At 37.8% G+C, this 25,315-nt stretch overlaps 1 protein-coding gene across 2 annotated transcripts in view; it reads left to right on the forward strand.

Moving 5' to 3' along the window:
- The window catches only part of LOC124166963, a 610,523-nt gene extending 605,457 nt beyond the window's left edge, over positions 1-5,066 (forward strand). Inside the window, exon 12 of one of the 2 annotated variants that reach the window (XM_046544703.1) lies at positions 3,110-5,066. In XM_046544703.1, the coding sequence (XP_046400659.1) occupies positions 3,110-3,261 (152 nt within the window). In that variant the 3' untranslated portion in view covers positions 3,262-5,066. The remainder of the gene's footprint in view (positions 1-3,109) is intronic. The other variant, XM_046544704.1, reaches the window with a different exon arrangement.
- Positions 5,067-25,315: the final 20,249 nt, after the last annotated feature.

Below are 25,315 nucleotides of genomic sequence, written 5' to 3' on the forward strand. Positions count from 1 at the left end.
GGTAATATAGTTTTACAAAAGTACTCACTAAGCGTAATATGTAGATATAAATGACAAAATCAGAGGTCAGGTGATAGATCTGATGTGTCTGATAGGTTGACAACGACGAAATCGTTTGTTTTCGTAATTCTTCACTTGGATTGGAAACTTAATTCTCACTGAAAGTAAAATTCATTGTTGTAGAGGTTGCATTGCCAAAAAAAATCTATTTGTAACTCTTTACTAATTGTAAACATTTTCTTCCATAATAGCACAGGTTTTGCTTGGAATTTTTCATCTGCTTTTGATTACTATGAAGCCATCAACCTCCCTTTTTTGTATATTTCCCACCGAGATCCCAAAATCTTATCTAAAATGCTTATTACTACCGGGTTACTATTTTTGAAACCAAAAGCTACTCTAATGAAGGATTTGTGCATAGGTTGCGATGTACTTGCATGATCAAAGCCACAAATAAAATCACCAAATTTTCATCGTATCCTTCTCCAAGAAAAATCCATATCCAAAATGTTTTAGCAATCTGATAGTTCCTTTGAGCGTATCAATCTCACTACAATTCAACGGCAATAAGTTTTCATTCACGTGATACTTGCGCGGCGTTTTTAAATATTATTGATTTCTTAATGATCCATCTGAGATTCTTGAGGAATTCCAGGTAGACAGTAATTAACGGTACTTTTCCTGAGTAAGAAGTGGGACAAATTTTTCCGCGGCCTTTATAGAGTCAACGTGCGCAAATGGTAAATTCCAAAATTTTTTGTAAAAAAATTGTAAAACTTTAATATGTGCTTTCACGAATTAGAATTTTATATAAATACTACCGTTTATAATGAAATTTGTTTTGAAAACAAACCATTCTAATGAAAGTCATCGAATTTTTTCTAATGAAAAAAATTAAAAAATTTAATTGATTACAAAATGTTTATAGCAACTGTATCTCAGGTTAACTACCTTATTCCTATATCTGAGAAAAATTGACACCAGAAGGCACTGCAGTTTGTCATGATAATTATTATCATTATCTTCAGAATAGTACTTGAATTTAAAAAATTAATTTAATTTAAAAAAGGTTAAATTTTCGGTAAAATTTTCTTTGGAATCTCTCCCCAATCTTTCACTAATACTGCTCTTGGCTTCCTACTTATTTATCAAGTGAAACTTCCTCAAAACGGTATCGCTCTCTGTTCAAATCACTCACTGTATGAAAGTGCTTAAATTGTAATTCAATTTTTTCACATTTTAATTGTAATAGACATATCCTCTGGGTCCTAGAAGCTAAAGTTTCTATATCCTGACCTTATTTTCGGACTGTGGCATGCAAATCCATATTCAGTAATTTCGAACTTAAAGTTTTAAATATATCATCATAAAGCTAGAAATTAGCTTTGGATGAAAACTTATCGGGTTTCTGATGAGCCCTCAGGATGTTGGGAAAGTCTTTCAACGAAACGTCGGCCTGCACCATACACATCCTGACCCGACTGAAAACCCGTGAATCTAGCATCCATTATATTCACCGGGAAAATTTCAGATTCTTCAAATTAACTATGAAAAAGGAAAACAACTTAAAATGTAACTCTCAATATTTATTGGTGTACTTCTTCCAACGCCTGGCTATTTCAATATGAAATCTTAGTAGAAATAAGAGGTCTCAGGATAAAATATATCGATGGCTAAGTTCTAACAACACGTAGGTATCTCAAAATTTGGCCTTTATGAGGTAATACTGTTAGTAAAAATAAAATTCAAGGATAAAAACAACTCCTTGTTTGCGAATGTAGGCTTCTACTTTAGTTTTACGTATTTTCGGTTTTTTTTTCAATTAAAATTACATGCAATTTAAAAAAATAATTGTTTTTTTGCTCCCGTGTATACTTGCTATTTTTGAGATACGTGTTGCTAGAACTTAGCCATAGATATGTACGTTTCAGTAGATTTAAATGCAGATGTGTTTTACTCATACAGTTATTTCCTAAAATGGATGAGAAAAGTCTAGTTTGTTTAAAAAAAAAAAACACGAACACGCAAACCTCTACGCAAATGTCATTTATTTCCTTCCCGCCTTCACAAGGCGAAAAGTCCAGTTTGTCATAAAAATAAAGTGGTCATGCAATTTCCCACGAATATGCCATTTTCTCAATTAAAAAGAGATTAATTAAATTAAAAAGAAATGAATCATGAAAAAGGAAAGCAAAATTAAATTTTTCTTTGAATTTTTCATAAAGTACGTAAGGTAATTTCAACGCCAGGTTATTTGAATATGAAACCTTAGTTGAAACTAGTTACATTATCATAGACTGTAAATAAAATTAATTGGATTTAAAGATCGTTTTGTTTGCCCTATGCAGTAATTTCCTAAAATGGATGAGTAAAGCCAAGTCTGTATTTTTTTAATCGGCATGCATATTTCCACGCAAATGTCATTTACTTCGCTTCTTGTTAAATTAAAAAGAGATTGACTCTAGAAACTTAAAATTAAATAATTTTTTCCTGCATTTTAATTATGTACTTATTTCAACGCCTGGGTGTATTAATGTGAAATTTCAGTTGAAACTAGAACTATCAACTAAAATACAAATAAAATATATTTGTTTCAACATTGTTGTTTTCCTTCTCCTGTAATTTCCTAAAATGGATGAGAAAAGTTCAGTATGCTATAAAAGAATTCGGGCATTCAAAACTCCATAAAGTTGCCATTTTTTTGTTTCTTGTTAATATAAAGGTATTAATTAAATAAGAAAAAGATAAATTAAATTAAAAAGAAATAAACATGTAAAACGAAAACAAAATTAAATTTTTCTTTGCATTTTTAATACTATACTTAGACGCCTGGGTATTAGAATATGAAGTCTTTGTTGAAACTAGCAGTACCATCATACATGTACAAATAAAATTCAACGGATTTTAACATTTTTATGTTTTGATCACCCTGTCATTTCCTAAAATGGATGAGAAAATTCCAGTTTAACGTTTAAAAAAAACTCTAGCATACAAACTCCACGCAAATGCCATTTATTTCCCTTCTTGCTGGAGCCTTTACGAGGCGTTGGCAGCCTTAATTTTTTTTTACTTAGGAGCGCCGGTCTAATTACCCTCATTACCATTCAAGCAGGTGAGAACCCGGCGGCAATGCAGCATGGTTGCGGGAACCGGATCGGAGGTTGGAATACGTGCCTGGCATTGTTCACGGCCCTCGCCCATCTTCTCCTCTGCAGCATTGTACTTCGGAGACCCAGCAGATCGACCGCGGTTTTTAGGTGATGGCCTACGACTTAGAAGGAAACGCTTAGCATACCAAGGAAAAAAACAAACGGAAGAAGGATTGAAAGGTGAAAAAAAGAAGGTAGACCAAAGAAAAAGGAACATTCACACCAAGTTGTAAGGTGGCCTGTTTGTGTCTAATCCTTCGAGGGAACATTCTTGTTTTACTCTTTCAAACAGATGAGATGGACTTACACATCAATATCCTTCCCGAAAATTCAACACAGAAGTGCTCCCTTCATGACGGAAGGATTTTATGAGTTGGAAGTGACTCGAGCGCTATATATAAACGTGCTGACTGATGGCGTTGGTAGCGGTTGGAGTAAGCCGAGCGCCAATTACTGGGTGGTAGCTTAGAGTTCGGTGAACAAAAAGACATAAAGCGAAACGCCTAAATATCGCAGCGATTATTTGCTGGGATTCCACAATGCGGTGCATATTACACCGATATAAATTCCTGAATGAAAAGAGTGAGGGATATTTTTAAATTATTTATGTGGTGAATGTCTTTTTTATTTTAATTTAATCGGGGCTTTAGATTCTCCTCCATGTCTTAGTAGCGTCTCGTCAACAATGCTTGGATGCAATTCTGAGACTCCTAGGTCTCAATTGTCAAAGAATATTTGCCGACATTCCTCTTGAGGTGTCGTGAATATGAGGTTGGATGAATTTCTTTTTAGTATGAAGAAGAAATTGTAGAATGATCTCTGATTCGCACTGCCAAGCACAAAATTGACCTGGTTTATTATTCCTTTTTTCCGCGGTCTTGGTGCTGGTAAGGTAGATTTACTTGTGAATTGAGAGTATTTGTTGCTGACAAAAAAATTGATCCATCTACGGATTTTTGGCAACGGAGCAAGTGCGACAATGGAGTTGACTTGTCTCCACGAAGTAAAAAGTTCATTGGAGTCTATTGATTTCACCGTCCATCAGAATTTGAGAATTGGCAAAAAAATATTTAATCAGTTAAAAATGAAAATTGGTTCTGATTGGTGCTTTGAATGGCTGTAATGGTGGAAGTATCAGTGTGCATTGAGAGACACAAAGATAGCGAAATAACTCAATTTTGGATTCAGAGGCAAAAATCCTTTCATCTCCAGTGAAAATCTATTCTTTAAGTTACCGTATGGCATGTCTGTCGTTTTAAAACGCATGATTTTAGTTGTTTTTGCTAATTAATGAAAAGATTATTCCGTTCAAAAACCGTGTGTAAAGGACATGAAAGTCAATTACGACGACTCTTGGAATGTACTAAATATATATAAATATGAAGATAGAATGCAAAAAAATTATGAACTAACCTTGTGCATTTTTTGGTAAAAATTAAGTTATTTTGGATGTTTTTTGCAGTATAATTTCATATATTTCCTGCTTCAATCCGCTGTCTCTTATTTACGTTTGCTTTCACTCAAAACTAACTGTGCAACCAATGTGAATGTGTATCAATTAATGGCAGATCGTAAATCCCTATGGAAAATCAAGGCTGGTGGAGATTTATCATTAAAAAAGAATCATCTGTTTAATCCGCCGAAATTATTGGCTGGTTAAATAGTTCTTCAAACTTGATCAATTCATGGACTAGATTTTGGCCGTGCTCAAACTATGAAAAGAATTACTGTTATCTGTAAATGTATTCCTTTTAATGTGTCGGATTCCAATTGAGTAATTCAATTGTTAGAGTTTGTCAATATGTGCCGATCCCGATGTAAAATAAGAATAATTTAGTATATATTAAGAATTTGTAACATCGAATTGTTTGTATATTAAAAGAAAATATTAAAGGGTCCCAATACTGTGGATGCATGTATATGGCCTTTTGATAAATTTATCTGTAAATCCTAAAATACATATTTTAAAATCTATGAACCAAAGGTGACTAAAGTTAATCAATTCCAAGCCGTGAAGAAATGAATGAATCATGGTGTTTCCGATAAAATCGCGATTGTTTCTTTTATTTCAGCAGATTCACATTTACTTATTCAGCTTTTCTCTTGAATAAATACTTGCAAACTACAGCAAAACAGTGGACAGAGTGGACAAAAATTGGCGCTCATTGGTTGAACAATGAACCAAGTAAGTGTCTAGTACATCGCCCACCCAAGTCTTACGAAAACCGTCCACCTTCCTCACTCAAAATGAAATCCGATACGTAAAAGTAACATAAAACCATTTTAGAGGAAGATATGTAACTCTTCCCGACTTGGGAATGTAAACCAGTAAGGAAAAGCAATCTGATACGTTTTTCCAAAGAGAAAAGTTAGCTCCATTTCATCCATCAAAGCCTCGGAGAATCGGATAGGATTTAGAAAGGGAAAATTGATATCCATCTTAACCACTTACGCTTTCGCAAGTATAGCCCATTGCAGAAAGGTAATCTGATAAAGTATCCAAGTGAAAATGCCCTTCTGACCGCTATATACTGCACGGTGAACACGCCAAACAAGTGTCTTCCAATGGTCGTGCTGCTCAGTCTAATGTGTCTTGCCGTGAAGTGATAATGTCAATTAGCAAATAAAATATATTGGTAGTTTTTTTAATTGATTGCGTATGTGATAGTGAAGTACGGAGAAGAAAACGGGAGATTTGTTGTGAAGGTTGTTTAATAAAAAAGGAAGGGTTTTCAGATGTGAACTTAGGGAACTGCTGTAAAAAAACCATAGGACTACAGAAATTACCTAGAGGACTCTTGTATGCTTCGATAAAGTTAGGCAAAAAGTTTACTGACATAAATGGGTTTGAGTGAGCCATGATTCCATAAAAAATTGCACAATCACAAACAATTATCGAAAACGCAGTCACAACTGTCCCATCACCACGATCACTCTCGCACGTGTCTCACACTAGTCATTACACGTGACTGATGGCAGCGCTCGTCGTGCCTAAGTTTCTTACTAGTCCAGATTTCTAACCCGTCGTGCGGCGCACGGTGTACTTCACACACAGGGATTTTTCGTCCAGCATTGCACGAACGTGCAGCGTAAGCGTCGCTTTAGGGGTATTCGAATACCATCTAAATTAAATTTAAAAAGAGATACTCCGTGGATTTTCTGTCCAACCGGTTCGACTTGTGTATCACCTGGGCGGTTCAGAGGGGAGCGAAAAATTTCCAAACGCTCCTCCTCGTAGCGGCGCTGACGTCATAACCAGGGCGGATCCAGGATTTTTTCTTAGGGTGCAAGGGCCTGGAAAGCAAACGATCATCTCATTTTTCAGATTATAAACAACGTAAAACAATTATAGTACGAAATATTCTCTTTATTTTTATATGAAATTCAATAATGTTAAATTTAATGATTGAGGGTTCGTAATACGCAAAACAAAACGAACGTAATTATAACCGTATTAAATATCTTGTAATTTTTTTAAGTGTCACGGGGATGCCCCCTTTAAATCCACCGGTAGTCCTAACGGCACGATAGTCGGAACATAGCCAACCAACCTTCGTGTCGATTCACTGAGTGAGTTATCATAAGTTTTAAGCGTGTAATTGGTGGAAAAAAAAACCTGTCCAGTGGGAATGTTGAGTCCTCATAACTGCCCAAATCTAACACGAAATCTTCGAAATAATCTTCGTCATGAGTAATTGCCTGGTATTTCAACTTCCCAAAGCCGCTTAAAACAGTCCCTTCCTAGGCGATTTTCTCTTTGCCCGCCAAGCCTTCCGCCGTCACCATTTGAAGCAAGGAAACTGTATAAAGGAGGCCCAATTCCATCCCATAGAAGGCTGCTTTTTTGTTGCCGTTTCGGTCGCATTTAAATCGGTTTTCAAGAATGCCCGCGCCGCGGTGATGAGTGCCATGCGATCCACTTTTTTCCAATATTCACATTTTAATGCTTTTGGGTGAGTAATGGCTTTGAAAAGTAATTAATTTGATAAATTAAATCATCATGTATAAAAAGTCCGTTTAACCACCCTAACGATACCTTATTTTCCCGTGAAACTCAATCGATCAATTTGTTCGTCAGCGACGCGGGTTAGGACAATTGTAAACCCATTTAAGTGCGCTGAGGGTGACAAAAAATTTAGAGACCAACTTGAGGATCCTCTTTTGTAATATTCTTGATCAGGAATTTAAATTTCGGTCAGTATCCGTAGTTATGGTTTATATCTCCGAGAAATTCGGATCGCACTGTCCACAGGGCCAGCGACTTGAGCGGTGAATTTCGCAAGCCCATGCACGATTGGAGCATGACGACGACGATTGGACAACTTAAATGCACGATTGTAGAAAACACGTATAGAAGCGTACTAAAGATTCCTCTATTGTAATATTCGTGGTGACCAGTGGCGCAGCGAGGGGCGGGAGTTTTAGGGGATAAAAACCCCCCCAGAGCTCATAGAAATTTTTAAGTTAAATCTAAGTATTTTACTTATTAATTGGATTAATATTGCTTATAGAATGGTGTAAGGATTAATGAAATATCCCTCAGAAGGCCGTAAAAATCACCATTTTGAACCGTTTATCTTAATTTTTTCCGGCGAAGGGCCTACGCACCTCCCGCTTACCCTGGCGGGTATGCAATACCCTCAACCCTCCCAGTATTAGTTGCGCCTGAAACCCCCCTAGCCTTAATCCCTAGCTGCGCCCCAGGTGGTGACTGCTTTGCCACATGTAAGTTCTGCTTTCCTGAGCCGCTCCAATATTCCACGCCGACCCTTCAATGGCTACCTTTTCCTCCGCGATAAGCGAGTTAAGATAACAACGGAAGTAGGTACACAGGAGCCGCATCAGAGTGAAACTAAACGGCATAAAGCGTGCCGTCCACTCGGGGACGCTGGCTCGTTCGGAGTTCGACGCTCCACGCGGGGTAGCTTGGAATGATGTCCACCCTTTCGGTATAACTCCCACGTGTACGGAGGCCGATTGAATTGGTTTTGGAGTACAAGGGAAGCTGTATTGAAAAATGCACTTCCTCAGTTTGGAGGCGCACTCCTTTCTCGACTGTCGGTCACGCGAGTTCCCGAAGGAAGGACATGGAGCTGCCGGAGCCTTCGCCACTTATCCACGGCAGCTGCTGGTCATACCTTAGGTAAGTGATTCTTAACATTCTGCGCCCATCTTACCTTTTCCCGTATTCCATGGGATCACCCTCAAGAATAATCCTCAAGAATTGTATAGTATCGTCGCCGTGAATCCTACGAAATTAGGACAATGCGTAGTTAAGATTAAAGCTGGACATCGAGGAGAAATGGGGGTGTACGCTTCCACCCTCCCCCCCCCCAAAATTGAGAAAAATTACCATTAAAGCCGTCTACTTCAAGCCACTTAGAGCTACCGTAGCATTTCCCTCCATTTTTGGACTAACGTAATTGTTTTTTTTTTTAATTTCACACTTACTTAAAGTTATTATAGGGCGTTCGTCTTTCAAAATATTAACTTAACCTTACACTAGTCTTGCCACCCTCTCCCTTTGAATACATATTTCCTTATGTACATACTGATAGGTTTTTATATATTTTTTTAAAAAGCGATTGACAAAAGAGAAGCATCGTCATTACCATTCACGATTTTTGATTCAAAATACTATGTTTTCCAAGCCAAATCAATCTGAATAGTCCTAGCTACTCGTAACAGTGAATAACGGTCCGTAAGTCGCTGAGGGGATCTTTTCACAATTACCTACCCGAGGGTTTTGGTCGGCCAAACTACAGCGTAGTGATATGTATGAGTATTTACAATTGATTCCAGGCGTTTTTAGAAAGTTATGAGAATATTTTTTTACACATACTTTTCGTCTACATTACTTTTTTCGCCTTCAAAATAGTCGCCATTACATCTTCATCATCATCATATTCATGAGATAATGCTCCTTGCACATCTACCATACCTTGCATATTTTATCGGTTGAGCGCTGCCTGCATCTACGCCGGATTTTAACCGGTCAAACGACCACTTGCTTGGTTGTCATGATACGAAGTGGCAATGGGCGACTGCTGACCGGCTTTTTCTGTCTGTCTGTCTGTCTGTAAGCTCCTATTTGGTGCCCTCAAATTGTTCACTACAGGAAATTCAAAATGTAAATTTCGATCCACAACCCTAGTTGTAACTTATTTCTTTGTGAATTTCGGAGCGCTCCGTCTGTCAGTGACACTAGTGGAGACTTTTGAAAACCCATTTTAACGTGCATTAAGTGGCAACACATTGAGTGGTCGACTGAATCTATGAACTATGTCTTATAATATTCGTCGCCGCAAGCTTTAGCAAATACTGTTGCTCCAAGTTAAAATTTCCGCGGTCGTGACCGTGAGAGTTAAACGGATCTACCCTTTCCTTGCCGTGGCTTGAGGTGCTTATCAAGGTGTGGGTTGTCCGTTCTCACTGCGGAGGTAAACTTCCATTCCCGATAAGACTGTGTCTCGCTTGAGTCAATAGCCCTTGAGTACGATAGATAAAACTCTCAAATTCTTAAGTGTAGGCTCTCGGGGAGGCCAAAATCAATCATGTTAGCGTTGGCATTCAAAACTTTCTACATCTACATTCAACCCCGCAAGCTATCTCAATGAGCGCGTAGGAGTGGGTATTAGGGCACCAGTCGTTTAGGCATAAAAAGGAAATGCTGTAGCAAAATCACACCTAACATTAAGTAAAAGTCCTTTATAGTCCTTAATAGTTAATTCCCATACCTATCCATTCGGCAAAATATCTCTCTTAATTTATCGTTTCTGTCGGACCTCGAAATGTAGCAGGGATTCAATGATATGTGTTTTGTGTCGCTCTCAGAGACATCCATTCTCATTGGCAAAGCAATCTAAGTCTAGTGCGCAGTCTTCGAATCTCTAGCGGCTCCCAACCTAATTCGCTTGACATGTGTGTAACGTTTTTAATCCGTCGCGCGCTCTTGTGAGTAGTGAGCATGTTTCCATCCCTCTTCAGTGCCACTGGAGAATAATATAATTTAAAACCTTAAAAGTACACCATATTTTTCTCTATTTTTATTATTTTTTTCTTAATTTGCGCTCAAAGCTTCAAATTTGACATTTTTTCATATTTCTCTCCTATCCATAATTAATGTATCCATGTCAATTATACTGGAATTCTTATTTTTTATATATTATTTCACGATTGTATTGTGACAACCTCATCGGCAATGTCAACTTAAGTATCTCTACTGGCATGGTAAATCTGATCCACATTTGATGAAATAGCAGATATCCACTATTTTCAAAGAAGTGAGAAATTACCGTTCCCGTTTATAGTGTAGTCGTCTTTAATGGTATTACTTAAGTGAGAGTTTCCCTTTTCACATACGAATATATCCGTAGCCAAAGTAACAAGCGAAGATCAGTGTTTGTTGCGTGTTTCAATAATATTGCTGCACTAATCTAATTCGTGTGCCTTCATTCGGAATTGGAAGATATTCTGTTGCTGCTCATCTTGAGTAATTAGTTCTAAATGAAGTTACGGTACATATAGCGACTGCCAATATTTCCCCGTAGTGAAACGATAAATATGATGAATTATGCTTTAAAATAGGATGTAATTTTATCTACGGAACCAGTTTATATTTTAATTGATATTTTAATAGCTTATTTTTATCACCTTCTAAAACATCTATCTTTTTTCATGAAAATAACTGTGCAGATGTGGATTTTTTTACTAATGTAGAAATTTTATTTTTATTGCATTTTTTAAGAGAATCAATACCATAGTAACCGATATATACGATGATATACCAATTAATTTCATTTGAGGCTTTCTTATTTTGTTAATTCTTTTAAATTATTTTTTTATCCCACCTTTCCCCAGCGAGGGCATTATTGGAGAGACCGCTACTTCTGTGATTTAACCAGATGGGCCTAAATGGAAGGGGATGATTATTCCTCCATTCAAAGACGCGTGAGTTCGAAGCTCCTTACGAGGTTTCCTAGAGGGTTCCCATCTCGAAGCTCTTGCGTGGATGGAAGCTAGTTGAATTGGTGGACCTTGGTTACGGTGGTTAGAACGTTATGGAGGATGGGGCCCACCGTATTGGAAGAGGCGTTTCACTGGTTCTGATTCCGGACTTCATCCTCTCTTGTGCTTGTCGTTGTACCAGTCCCCAAGGAAGAGAACCAGTACTCCACCGGTGACCTTGCTGTTCTATTCCTCGGCCGCTGCAGCTCATGTGATCGGTGAGTAGATGATTTTGTCAGATGGAACTTGTGTCGTTATTTTTCTGCTGAATCAATACCCCCCAATGGCCCTTCACTGGCTATTAACTACAGGGTAAATAGGATGCGAACTAATACACTTCATTATGTGAGAACAACCACTCGACTGACTCCTTTTATGCTACTATAGGTGGCAGCACAAATACAAAAAAAAACAAATGGCAAACTAAAAGTGCAATGATGAAATACATATTGTTTGCGATGCTTACAATATTATACATGCAACAACTTGGTGGGTATGATTTTATGCTTTCCCGGCGAATACTGTGGCTAAACTTTTCTCGGAATTCCCACCGGGTTAATGTTTTTATAACGGCACTAATTATTTGAAAAACATGAATCGTCAGTACGCTTCCCACGAGCAAATCACACCTATCACATGTTAACTGCGATGAAGACTCATATTCTACCCTCTGTATATTCCCACCGAGTGGTTGGCCGTTATAAAAACGTTAACCCGGTGGGAATACCGAGAAAAGTTTACCAGCTTGGTGGGTATTTTCATAAATTAAACAAATGAAGCGGAAGCTTTCAGTTTTGTATCAAACATTTTCAAGCAGCTAGAGAAATAATGTTCGATTTGAGATCGAAAGTTAAAACTTTAATTATTAAGTTCAAACCGATTCAGGCGTAATATAGTGAAAGTTCAACGTATTGAAATAAAGGTAGTTAGACTTTTCCACAATAATTTAATTCTTGCGACACGTTCCGACTAACAGAGTCATCATCTGTTACAAGACCATTACCAGGTACACCATCTAGCACAAGATATACCAGATGATGCCTTGTCCTAGGTTCTGGCTCTGAGGGCCGTAACGCATCTTACGCATTAAATAACTGTGGAAAAATGCACCTACGTTTTATTCAGTAAAAATTTAATCGCTTGATGGCAAATTTAAAAATCAAATTTAAGTACCAGAGTATCCTAACAGGAAAAGTTAGTGTCATACGCTGCATTGGTTGGAAGAGGTGGAAATTTTGAAAAGCGTCCGTCACGTTGAAAAAGCAGAAAAACGAATTTCTGTAGTTCTTCCACTTGACGATACATGACCTTTCACTCTATTGCTCCGAAATACCTTCCATTTGAAGGCATTGCAACACAGGGTAACCTCCCATTGGGTATCTTTTTCCCATTCTTTTAATTCATGGTTCATCATCCATCTATCACTTACTCGCCCATTTGTACTCGATCACCTTTGATAAAGTATCTAAGGCTTTCCCGGGGAATGGTTCGGGTGAGTTCTTCTCTGGTATCCAACCGCGTTGGCGTCAGCCAAAATCTGCGCATATGCGTAAGTTTCCGAATGTTCGAAATTCCACTGAGGAAAAATCGCTCTTCTTGACCAGGATTCGAACCAAAAATCCTTGAATTCGACTCCCGGTCAAGTCAAAAGATATTTCCTCCATGGAAGTTCGCAGATTTGTGCATTGCAAGCGACTCCGTAAAGTTATGGCCTTGGATATTCACGCTATACTAGAATCACAAAATTCCCAGATTTGGTTTTGACGATACCATGCCATCATGTCAAGGTATCAATCAAGGAAACTGTATTGCAGCATTATTGAGGAATTTAAAAGTTAATTTCCACTTCATATTTCGTTATTCCTTAAGTAAAGGCCGTCATTATTTCACATCAAACCGAATGCTTGCCCAAACACCTACTTTAATTATTTGAAAAGCATGAATCGTCAGTAGGCTTCCCCAGAGCAAATCATACCTATCACATGTTAACTACGGTGAATACTCATATTCTACCCTCTGTATATTCCCACCGAGTGGTTAGTCATTCTGAAACGCATTTCAGCTCCAGACCGAAATTCCTCGCGCACTTTGGGGAAAATGAAGTGAAATAGCGCGCACTCCGAGCCTTTCACTCGCGTACTTGGTCCGATCATCAGCCAAGGGAAAAGCATTCCACCCTTCTCTCAACCTCTTGACCTTCATCTGGGAATGCATTGTTCGCGATGGGCCTAAAGTACTCTCTCTTCCCTCTTCTCCACTCAACAATTAACCTGCGTCCAGCCGTGCATTCCACATTCACTCCGACACGATTAGTCATGATTACATTCCGCACTGTCAACCCCAATGACCTCGGAGCTATTCTTCCCATCTCGTTATCTCCATGGCTACAGCTCATTTGTCTCTCCAATGCCACATTTTAATTTCATTTCTTTTTTAACTTTGTTCTCCCTCTCCACCTGTAGCACCTTGTATGTCTGCGAGTGTTCCCATGGTTACAAACAAATGGACTGCATAGAGGAGGCCCAATTCCGTCCAACAGAAGGTTGATTTCTGTTGCCACTTCGGCCGCACTCTATTCGGTTTTCAAAAATGTCCGCAGAACGGTGATGTGTGCAATGCGATTCACATTTTCTCCATTATTTCGCAGTATGGTCGTTACAATTGCGAGGAATAGCATTGAAGAGTTATGAATTTGATAGATCACGTCATCATGTGTATGATCAATTTTCCCGTCAGTGACGCGATTGGTGACTTTTGTAAACCCATTTAAATGCGCGGTGGTTGACAACACATTTAGAAGCCTACTTGAGGATCCTCTTTTGTAACATTCTTGGTTACAAAAGAGTAGAAAACAAAACCCTATCGCTAATATTTTAAGAGACGATCGGTGAAATTCATCGAGGTAAACCCTATACATTTGATCAACATATTCATTTTATTAAATATGCTAATTACTCAAAATATAGCTTGGTATTCTGTCAATAAATTCAAAATTAGGTCACTTAAATTTTCACAGGCTTACTATATTTTAGGATAAACTACCAAGCGTGAAACTTCAGTCTGCAAAAATTGAGGAAAAATTAAAAATAAGCGGCACTAAAAATATTTTGATCAATCCGAACAATATTTAATCACAAAAATTCGCACTCGCAAAACTGAAGAAGTTCAGCGTGACTATGACTCTTATGACACAACAAAACATATGTCAGTTTTTGACAAAACTGCAATCTTTGAACACTTAAAATCTGGGTAATTACATGGTGATCAAAAAGCTGGAAACAAATACCTATCGCTAAAATTTTTAAGAGAAGTTTTACTTTCATTGGTAAAATTTATTGATGTGAAAATATAAAATTTTTAAGTCCTCAGAATGTGGGTAGATACATGTTGACTAAAAAGCTTAAAATGAAAACCTATCGCTAACATTTTTAAGAGAATTTTTACTTTCGTTGGTGAAATTTATTGATGCTTGAAAAAGGCCAGATTGGCGCCCATGCGATGCCACTCCACGTGACGTCACAGGGACCCAAATGCTCTACGAGTAGTCGGGAGTTTTACATTGTCTGAGATTACCAATGCATGCATGAGGCACAGAGCTCAGGGAAGCATTTCTTAAAAGCACCCATTAAAATTGCCTATTGCCGGAAAGTTTCCTTCGTTTGATAGGGTATTAATAATCCTTGCTTAAGACAAGCGCTACCTGCTAGCAGCCTGCATCCTAGCGGCGCTATCATAGCTTCGCACTGAGGTAGCCTCAAAAGACGGCAGCTGGAACCAGAATGACGTCACACGGGATTTTCCCAGCATTCTTACTTAGCCGTCGCGTTTTCGCGCGCTGGAAATTTTTCACTTTTCATCGTGAAAAATAGATATCGTCATTTTAAAATGTAAAAGCGTGAAATTCGTACTCCAGGAGTAATAATCTTCGATTTAGCCAATTAAAAAAACATGAAACCACCCGATTGGTTTCAGAAGGCTAATGCAATTTTATTTACGATTTCAACATTATTCACACGATCTATACATTTGAACAACATATTCATTTGGTTAATATGCTAATAACTCAAATTATAGCGTGGTATTCTGTCAATAAGTCATAATAAGGCCACCTTATTTTCACGGGTTTAATATTTTTTAGCATAAATAACCAAGCAAGAAATTTCAATCTTCATAAATTGTGGAAAATTTTAAAATAACGTCACCAGCAATAAAAGTGTAAGGAGCAATCCGCACAATATTTAATCACGAAAATTCGCATTTGCGAAAATTAAGAAGTCTTGCTTAACCATGACTCATATGGTATAGCAAAACTTGCATCATTTTTCGCCGCAAACTACCTCTGAATTCAATTAACAATGAACTTTTTTGCTATTCTTACTCAATCATCGTTATAGAAGTCTATGTAACTTCATATTTTTTCCTTGCAGTTTCCAGAAACTATAAAGAAGAGTGCAATTATCCCAGTTTCCAGTCAATGAATTAATATCAAAGGAGTATATTTAATAGTATTCTTGAACATGGTTTTACCTTCGTTTTCCGTTCAACCTCCTTAGCCATGTTAGATTTTCAAAACGTTGTCTTCATTCGAAGGATCGCAATAAGTATCAGCACGTACGTCAACAATTATTAGGATGAACAAAATAAGAGGCTGGGGAAGAAGTATTGTTCAAGTATTGCAAAGCATCTCCACTCTAACACCTGAAGTTAATTTAGCTGTAGGTATCCCCTCGCTAGGGAGGATATAAAACCACGTATAGTTTTTGCAATCATTATCACATTTTTTATCTAGTATAAATATTAAGCTGTCCTCATGAATACGGCATTCCAATTTGGGTAGGTTATGAGTTGTATCCCAATCTATCAAAACTACAACACTCTAATATTTTATTATGAATACAGCGTAAAGTTTATCGAAACAAATGGGGATTACTCATAGCTATCTATAATAATTCAATCCAGAAACTTTAAAAATTTATTTTCAAAATAAATCGTTTCAATTTTTAAAAACTGTTGAAGATACTGAAGTCAAAGGTTTATTAACGCCTGAGTACTCGTATAACCACGAAAAATACCGCAACATGCGCTGATCAGTAGTTGTTGTGAGGCAGTTTTTTTTAGACTGGTGAGCAAGCCTTTAGCTTGCATTACCTTTATTGTTTGCTCATGTATGTTTTTCCTCAATTACTCCAGCTCTTGTTATTTTCCGAGCGTTTGGTCAATGATTTTGTTTCTTTTTTCATCATTAATATTCTCCATATACCCAGATCATATAAGAGATGTTGTGCGCATTTTTTCATCTTATGGCAGTTTTCCTTGAACTTCGAGTAATATGCTGCATCACTGTCAATTATTCTCTCAACCTTTTTCAATTTTTTCACTCTTATACCGAAGCACCCTTATATTCTTGCAACCTTTATTCCCATAAACCATTGTTGATACCTATCAACTGGCAGGAAATTGCAAAATAAAATCCCATTTTAAGTACTTTTTTTTTTAAATCTCAATGCGTCGCATCTCGAAGAGCCCTGGAAATAAAGGGAGCTGTATTTTTACCATCTTCATGACCAACCGATCTCACTTAAACACAATTACGTTGATTTGAGATCTTTGCCATTTTTTTATCATTCTGGTATCCAAATGCTGGTAGTCACAATATTGCTCGAAATGTACGGTTATATCTCCGCCTTTCATGAGAAATTGCTGCGACTTTTACGCAAAAAGCAAAAAAATGTTTTATTTCACTTTTTCTGCGATATTAAGGCAATATTAGCTCTCCCTTTCATCAAAAGGAATGGAAAAGAAGATATTGCAGAGATGGCCGAGAGCTTTGGGTATGAGTCGGAAAGGCATAAGGACGAGCCACTTTGAAATCCGAATACTGTGCTGTGCAAAAGAGCAAGAAGATTAAAACAGAATGAAGAGGAAAGTGTGGGGGTGAGGAGTCGAATTAAATTTTTCCCTGCGAAACCTTGAATGAAACGAGAGGGGAAAGAAGTAACGAGCAGAACCCGAGATACGGTTTACGCCGCTTATGGTACCATGGAATATTCCTCTAGTTTCACCTTTAAAAAGCTATCTATATTTATAAGGTGTTTAAGTAAGAATACTCGTATTTCGAATGTATATATTTCTTAAACTTTAAGACACGCGAATATAAAACTTGACACATATATTTACGAACCTCTCAAGTTCAGATTACACATGTTCAATATGTCCTCCTTCAGCGACACTAAAATTATCACATACGTACATACTTACATTCCTCCCAAACTGGGGCAAGCATGTCCTTCGTCGCTGATGTTTCTATATCTGCATCTACAAAATACCCTGCGAGCCATCTCTAGGGTGTTTGGCAAGGGTTGATCAATCACCAGCATGCTGCATGCAACTGGACTCCCTGATGCCTACGTCACGTATACTAACCAAATATACTCCCATATGCTGTTAGAAATAATAATAAAATTCAAAAACATGCATTAAGTTTTACATAAGTTAGTAGGCTACACTACAAGTCATTGAATCTATTTATGTGCTCTAACTCTGCCGTTATAATCTCTTGTTGATCGTGGAAAAAATACATTCTGAATCTGTCTGTTCTACAGTCTATCACTCTTATTTTATTTATATGATCTGATCTTCCGTACTATGTTGGCGTCCGTAAGATATGTCTAACTTCGTTAGAAAAGACACTGCTCTTGAATTTATCCAAAAGGTTTAGTCTATTTTTCAATCGACGGTCCGACAGAGATTCCCATCCGAGTTTATCTAAGAGGTCAGTTACACTAACAAGACTATCGTAACGACCTTTCAGGTACCTGGCAGCTCTTCTTTACACGCGTTCTGGCAGCTCTAAGCCTTTTTCATGAGGGTCCCAAACACTGGCGGCGTATTCCAAATGGGGACATATTAAACGTCGCACCACTATTAATTGATTTGTTCTGTATTGTCCTCATTTTGGGGACCCTGGATTCCCCCGTTGTTGCTTGGTTGCTGAATATGTTGGTGAAAACCAGTACCCCATACGAACCACTATTCACGTAGCTCGAAGATAATTGCTTTTATCGATTGCCTTCGATCGCCTATTGATATGGATTACTTTTCCATTAGCCTCGAATATAAGCGAGGATGGTTGTCAATCATTCGTTTTAAAGTCAAGTCGTTCCTACTAATGGAAACCCTCGTCTTGTTGTTACACTAACAAGATGTTATAGCAGTACGGATCCGGTTCCTCACCTCTTCCAGGTTATGTGGGAGTGGTGGTGCAGAAACGAAGTGTTTGATTTTTTTTACTCACAAATGCAAGTAGAGACCTTCATTGAGGCAGTTGACAGCACTGTCATAGGGAGTAAATGGAAAATTTAGTGTTTTGGCAATATCTCCTGGGGTATTAAATGATTTTAGAGGGGGTCGATTGCATGACTTTTTGTCGTATTTCGTCTCGTTCACCCCAAACGTTTGTAAGTGCGTGAGTCCGTTAGTAAGTGGTCGGAAGTGGGTTTTATAGTACCTATATATATTAGTACCTCAGTGGAGCTAAATACGAGAGGTCTGTCGGCTTATGTGCATGAGACGAAGATTTAGATGGCAAAAATCTACTCAGTGATTTATCTGTTGAATCTGCTTTGCTGACTACGACGATGGGTTTGTTTAAGTTGAGGCATATTCCTTGTTTTTTGAGTTAATCTACAAAAAATAACTACAAATTCAGGTTCCCAGATAATAGCGGTAAATATGACGAACTGACTCTTTCAGAAACACACAAGTATCGCCTGTATCTGTCAAATCAGACATCTTTTTACTGCAGAGCGCATCATTTGGTCTTAAAGTTGGCTGTTATTTGACATGCTTGTATGAAAACACACATTTAATTTGGGAAATACTGGAAGGTTAATATATATTATGTACCAAATAGCATGCGTCGCAGTCCATTACATAATATACCTCACCAGGCATAAATAAAAAATAATAATACCACCAAAACAAAAAATAAGAATACCAACTTTTCCTTACTATATTTAAAATGTCATAATTATTCACAGAAAATAATAAGTGATACTCGCGCAATGTATCTGACGATAATTTGTTTACCTTATCAAGAACTCTGAAGTCACTATCGACCTTTCTAATAACTTTCACCGCAGACCCGTCACTGTGACCATAAGGCAAGCCCATCGGCATTTTTGGGGCTCCTTATAAGTTGGGTTGAGTGGATGGAAGTTGATTTTTTTCAACGCAATATTGAAATGCGAAAATTAATATCCCAACACGCCGGTTGTGACACCGCTGATGTCTAGACTCATTTCGAAGTCAATTTGTATCTTCTTAAGAAGTCACGTCTTGTCTGCACTTCTACCAATAACCAATTAATCGATGTCGAAGTATTCTTGATTTTTTTAACTTTATCTCATATTTGTCGGGCTCCTGGGAAAGTTTCTATCCTCTGCTTTGAATCTTAAAAGTCTTCTCCGTTACCCCTTGTTCACATATGCTGCATTCATTTTTTTTTTGGTCCATCTTCCGGGCAAGGCACCTTCTGGGTTCCCAACTTGCGAGGAAAAAAATCCATATTCTCGTAAGGGTTCTCTTTCCCTCGATAAATAAAGAGGCTGGAAAGAGAATAGGGTATCCTCGGCAGATGAAAAAAATCAGTACTACCTCTCCCTTATGGCAACCATCTTTTTTCATTCCCCAGCATCCCCGTTTTATCTTGTTTCCATTCGGCACGCCATGAATTACGTGTCTTACACGTTGGATTTATGCGAAAATTCCATGATAACTACATCTATATATATTAAACTACATTAGTCTTCAATGAAAATTTACCGGAACATAACCCTCCTGAAACATTATATGCTTTTTCTGTAATTATGGAGGCTAGACTACATTGACCAATAGTCCAAAACGGAACGTTCGAACATTTCTGTAAGATTTAGTATACTGGCTGTTTCAGGAAGATTTAGCAATACTTCAGGGGGTGGTAGGGAGTATAATTTTAAGCCTTTTTTTTGTTCGTAAACATAAGGTCGCAACTCCAAGGCAACGTACACAGAGCATGGCAACGTACACAGAGTGTTTGATTCGCTTTGTAGTGAGCATTAAATCTATTTTACTTAGATATCCATCATTTGTCGACACTTTATTCTATAAACTTAAATATTAAGATTTAGGAACATAGGTACCTATAACATAGGTAGGTTGGAATTAAGACTCCGTTTTGGGGTTACCCGTTTGACCCCTTTTACGTTAGAAGTGTTATGAATATGTTGCCACACAATTGAACAAAATTGTATCAATACAAGAGAAATCTACGTGTTGAAGAAACAAATTTGAATTTTCGTGTGAAAATAATATATGAATGGGTGAGAATTCAAGGGGTATAAGTGATTTTTTAAAACAGAGTTTGGTACATAAACTATTTTAATATAACAAATCAAATGCATTACTAAATATCTAAATTAACAGAGTTAATTTAGATATTTAGTAATGCATTTGATTTTCCTGTTAAGTCAACACAGAACAGAGACTCACTCTTAACCCTTGGCAACCAATTTTTTTTTTATTTCTTCCAACAATTAACTCTACCTAACTTTGTTTAGAAAAAAATCACTTGTACCCCTTGACTACTCAATCCCTCTTGTGAAAGCACTAAACTAGGACAATTAACATTGCTCCGGGCTACCTCATTCCATACATTATGTAATCAAATTCGATACAAAATTAAAGGTAAACAACTAATTTCTTACACTTTTACAGAACTATATTCATTCTTTACATCTGTCATAAATTTAGGCAACGCACAATATATTATGGGTTCCAGAAATTGAAAGCATTGCTTAAAGATTTCAATAAACTCTTTGGTTTCAGGCTTAACTTTGTGAAAATCCATTGTAAAGAATTAAAAAGGTAACGTACTTTTTCACACAATTAAAAACCGGTCGTCTTAAATAAATTGTCTGAAAAAGTTCCATACATTTTTAATTGCTTAAAGATTTCTGTTCTCGGCCTGGGTACATCTATAACGTTAAAGAGACGGAGATGATGCACTCTTGGAGAGTTATTTTCGCCACCGCGATTGTAGACGATCATAAAAAATAGATAAATGAATGCCTCAAAGGTAAGTTGTTCATTTTCATCTACAGGGTGGTATCCAGAAGTAGTAGGACTGACTTTTTTCCGCGCGGACGGAAAGATTGAGGGGGGTCTGCAAGATTGGATATTGTGGTGGGGAGTCTTGGGAACAATTTTCGACATGCGGCAGTCGCCTGCGTGCACTAGTTCAGTGTGGAAAACTGTTTTAGTGACCTCCTGTTTAGACGCCTCGTCGTTATTTGCGATGAAGCAAAATTTAGAGCAGCGGTACGCCATCAAGTTTTGCTGCAAAATTCGAAAATCAGCAACCGAAACCAAGAAAATGCTTACGCAGGCCTACAAGGATGATACCATGAGCCATTCCTCGATATTTGAGTGGCACAAGTTGTTTCGAGATGGCAGGGAGCTCGTCGAGGACGACCAACGCGCCGGGCGTCCGTCAACCTCGAAATCGAAAGTGAAATCGATGTTGATTGCATTTTTCGACCGTCATGGAATTGTCCATAAGGAGTTTGTGCCTCCTGGACATTCTGTAAACGTAAGATTTTACGCGGAAGTGCTGCGAAATCGGATCACACGCGTGCGATCAGACCTGTGGGGCATTGGAAGCTCCACCACGACAATGCACCGTGCCACTGCGCGTGGATTGTGAGGGATCTCCTGGCCAAATTCGGCGTTTCCATGTTGCCTCACTCCCCTTTACAGCCCTGATGTGGCACCACCGAACTTCTTCCTGTACACCAGGATCAAGAGGCAGCTCTAGGGGTATCGTTTCGACACGGTGGAAGCGGTCCAAGCGGCGACGACGAGGGCGCTGAACCGCATTCCGGAGGACGACTTCCAGAAGGCCTTCACGACGTGGAAGACTCGCTACCAGAAGTGTGTGGATGTGGGCCGGTTTTGAAGAGTATTTAGTCGGTATATCAAAATGTTCGATAAATTAATTTTTTTTTAAATCAGTCCTACTACTTCTGGATACCACCCTGTATAGCGGGATAATGCGTTTAAAAATTATAATACGTTTCAATATCATCAAAAGTTTTTATCCATTTTTTTATCGACCTTATGTAATAAAACGCACAACCAGCGTTATATTTCCAACCCTACCTCTCCTCTCCTTTCTCCTCCCACGCATCGTATTCACGAGCGAACAGAAATGGATGACCAATACATTTCGCAAGACATTTCCCCTTTACCCGCAATATTCTCGCTCCCCTGAAATATGAGCGCAGCTTCGCTTTGATTTATCTGAGGCAGCCACACTCTGCGTGGTGGTGGGAGAAATTTGACGAAATGGGCAGACGGAGGTGGGGTAGGGATAGTTTTGGGCGGGTTTTCGATTCTCCCAACACAGGGGTAGACGGATACGGTATCAAGGGGAAAAACCACACCCACATCTTTGGCATGGATAAAAAAATTCGTACATAAAATACTATGCTGCTTACTAGGGGGATATAGGTGGGAACTGGGATGAGAGAGGAATGAAGAATATCATCTATTTAATGCAAGAATTCTTTCCCACTCACAACGCCACTTGAACCGTATAATTAAGGAAGCCATCGAGATCATCCCCCAAATCCTTTAGTAAAAGTTAGTTTTTGCCAACAATCATTTAAAATGCTTATTTCATCTCAGTTACTTTTCATTAGTTTAATATATGAATTAAAACCATTGATATTATTATTAGCTTTAACAATTTAAACAAAATTGTGATAGCAATTACACCAGATCTCCTTAGTTTTGCTTATAATGTCAACAACATCCGTTGCTTATATATATTTAGACTAATATTTGATACAATCGGATAAATTTATTCTATTATGATATTCATCACTAATTGTAATTGCTTGAGCATTAGGATTTTTTACTAGAATTTCTCCTAATTTTATCCAAACACTTTTGTAGTGTTTCCCTTACATTTTATTTACATATAATCTTTTATAATTGTTTTCACATTTTAAGAGTTTTCTTTTAACAATACATTCTTCTCATATTATTCTTATCTTTCTTTTGCCTAAACTTGACAGTCATCTTAATTTTTCCGTCTTCATTTTTTCTAGGAAAAATTTATATCTCATACGCGTCCTTAATATACAGCCAAGTCATCTATACAAATGGTTGTAGCCATATCATTGATCACATCGTAACAACTCTATTTTTTATATTAACTCCCACAGCAATAATAGTAATTTTAAAGCCTCATAATGTAAACAACAGTTGAAATATTTATAAACAAAGATTTAGAATTTGGCCATCCTTAAGGCGGCTATACATGGTGAATGATCATGCGAATTATCATGCTGAGAAATCACGTGATCATTCACTGGATCATGCAAGCAAAATAGAACACGTTCTAATTTTCACTGAATAATCATGCGCATGACGGTTCATTCGCGAATTTTTCCGTTATACATGGCGAGTGATTTCATTCGCATGATCATTCAGCATGGTCATTCACCATGTACAGTGGCCTTAAGAGACTGCAGAAAAGTTTCTCGGGTTTTCCACCGCTTAATGTTCTCCATCTCTACCGACGTTTCGAGCAGTGACTCGCTGTTCATCCTCAGGGTATATTTTTAATCTTCTGCGACCTTAAACCTAAGACCTTACACCCTTAGAGACTTCTGCCTCGCCTTGGCGATGTCGCCTCACTCATTCGCAAATAATCCCATTTTTTTATTTTAAGTTGGCATGCGCTGCATAACGCTCGGAATTTTCTCTGTGCCCCGACTTCACTTACTTGAATCACTGCTATACCATTTCCTCATCTTCGTGGCTGTATATAAAATGCAAGGAAATGCGTAACGAAAATAATAAAAAAATGAGAAAAAGATGTAAAGCTAGTCATGCCTTGCTATTTTCCTCCTACATCTACATACACACACTACTCCACAAGCCGCCTAAAAGGCGTGTGGCAGGGGGTGTTTGGACACCAGCCGTTTACACATGTGAAGGAAATGCGAAATTACGACTAGCATATATGTTTTGTGGTTCGGGGGAAAAACGAATCCCCATATGTATCCGTTCTACTAATAATCTCTCTTAATTTTTCGCTTCTGTCGGACCTGGAAATATAGTGGGGCTCTAATATTATGTTCTACGTGTCGCTCTTAAAATTATCTAATCTCAATTTTCCAAACAATCTAAGCCTAGAAGCAATCTAAACCTATCGATCATTCTGGTAAGAATGCTGGGCGAAAAAAGGTTGACTTCAACTACTTTCCCTGCATTGCGTCAAATTTCTTGTATTTTCTTTCTTTTATTTTTCTCTGCGTTACCATTGGAAGAATCTTTCGTTGGACCGATGATTTTATCTTATGAGAGTTTTTTTATTGTTTTTTTTTTGTCTGCTAATCCGATTTGGAGACGTTGATCGTTCATTCTTCCAAATTAGCCTTCCTTTTTAATTGGCCCAAAAATGGTTCGTCGCTTTCATTTCGGCGTGTCCTCGCTTCAAATTAATGGGAAGATTCTTTATTTTTTTCGCTCGGCTTAATCCAATAGGCTGCTTTTCCATCTCTCGTCCGAGTTAGACCTGTCCGAAAGAAAAGAAAATGAAGCCAGTATCGTAATCGCTGCTCTCATATCTAATGGTTCAGTGCCGACTTTAATAAAAAGAAATGGACTGAATTGTCATCGCCACAAAGTGTTATGGATTCCGATATGCTTTGCCCACGCGTCCCAAAGCAATCAACTTTGCCCTGTGGGATCTGTTTCGTACCGGATGATTTCTGAGCATCTTTATTAGGTGTGGTCCTCCGTTTTTACTGCCATATCTTGATGCCTACCCTTATGTTCTCGATGAAAACCTATTCGCGCTCTAAATTATAGCATCCAGATAGATAGTCTATTATTGAGATGATAGTTAGCATTTATTTATAGACTAAATTTCGGGTTCATCTTCTGTTTATTTCCAAAAAGGTGAAGGCCTTTCTTAGCTTATTTCTTGGAAACTCATATTATAGGATTCTTGTATTTTTTCTCAATGTTTTCAAAGGTTCCGGACTAAACACAGATTTTAGTTGTATTTTATTTGCTCGATGCTATATTTCAAAAGTATTCGGTACATT

This window comes from Ischnura elegans, chromosome 10, assembly GCF_921293095.1.
Source record: "Ischnura elegans chromosome 10, ioIscEleg1.1, whole genome shotgun sequence".
Lineage (NCBI taxonomy): Eukaryota > Metazoa > Arthropoda > Insecta > Odonata > Coenagrionidae > Ischnura > Ischnura elegans.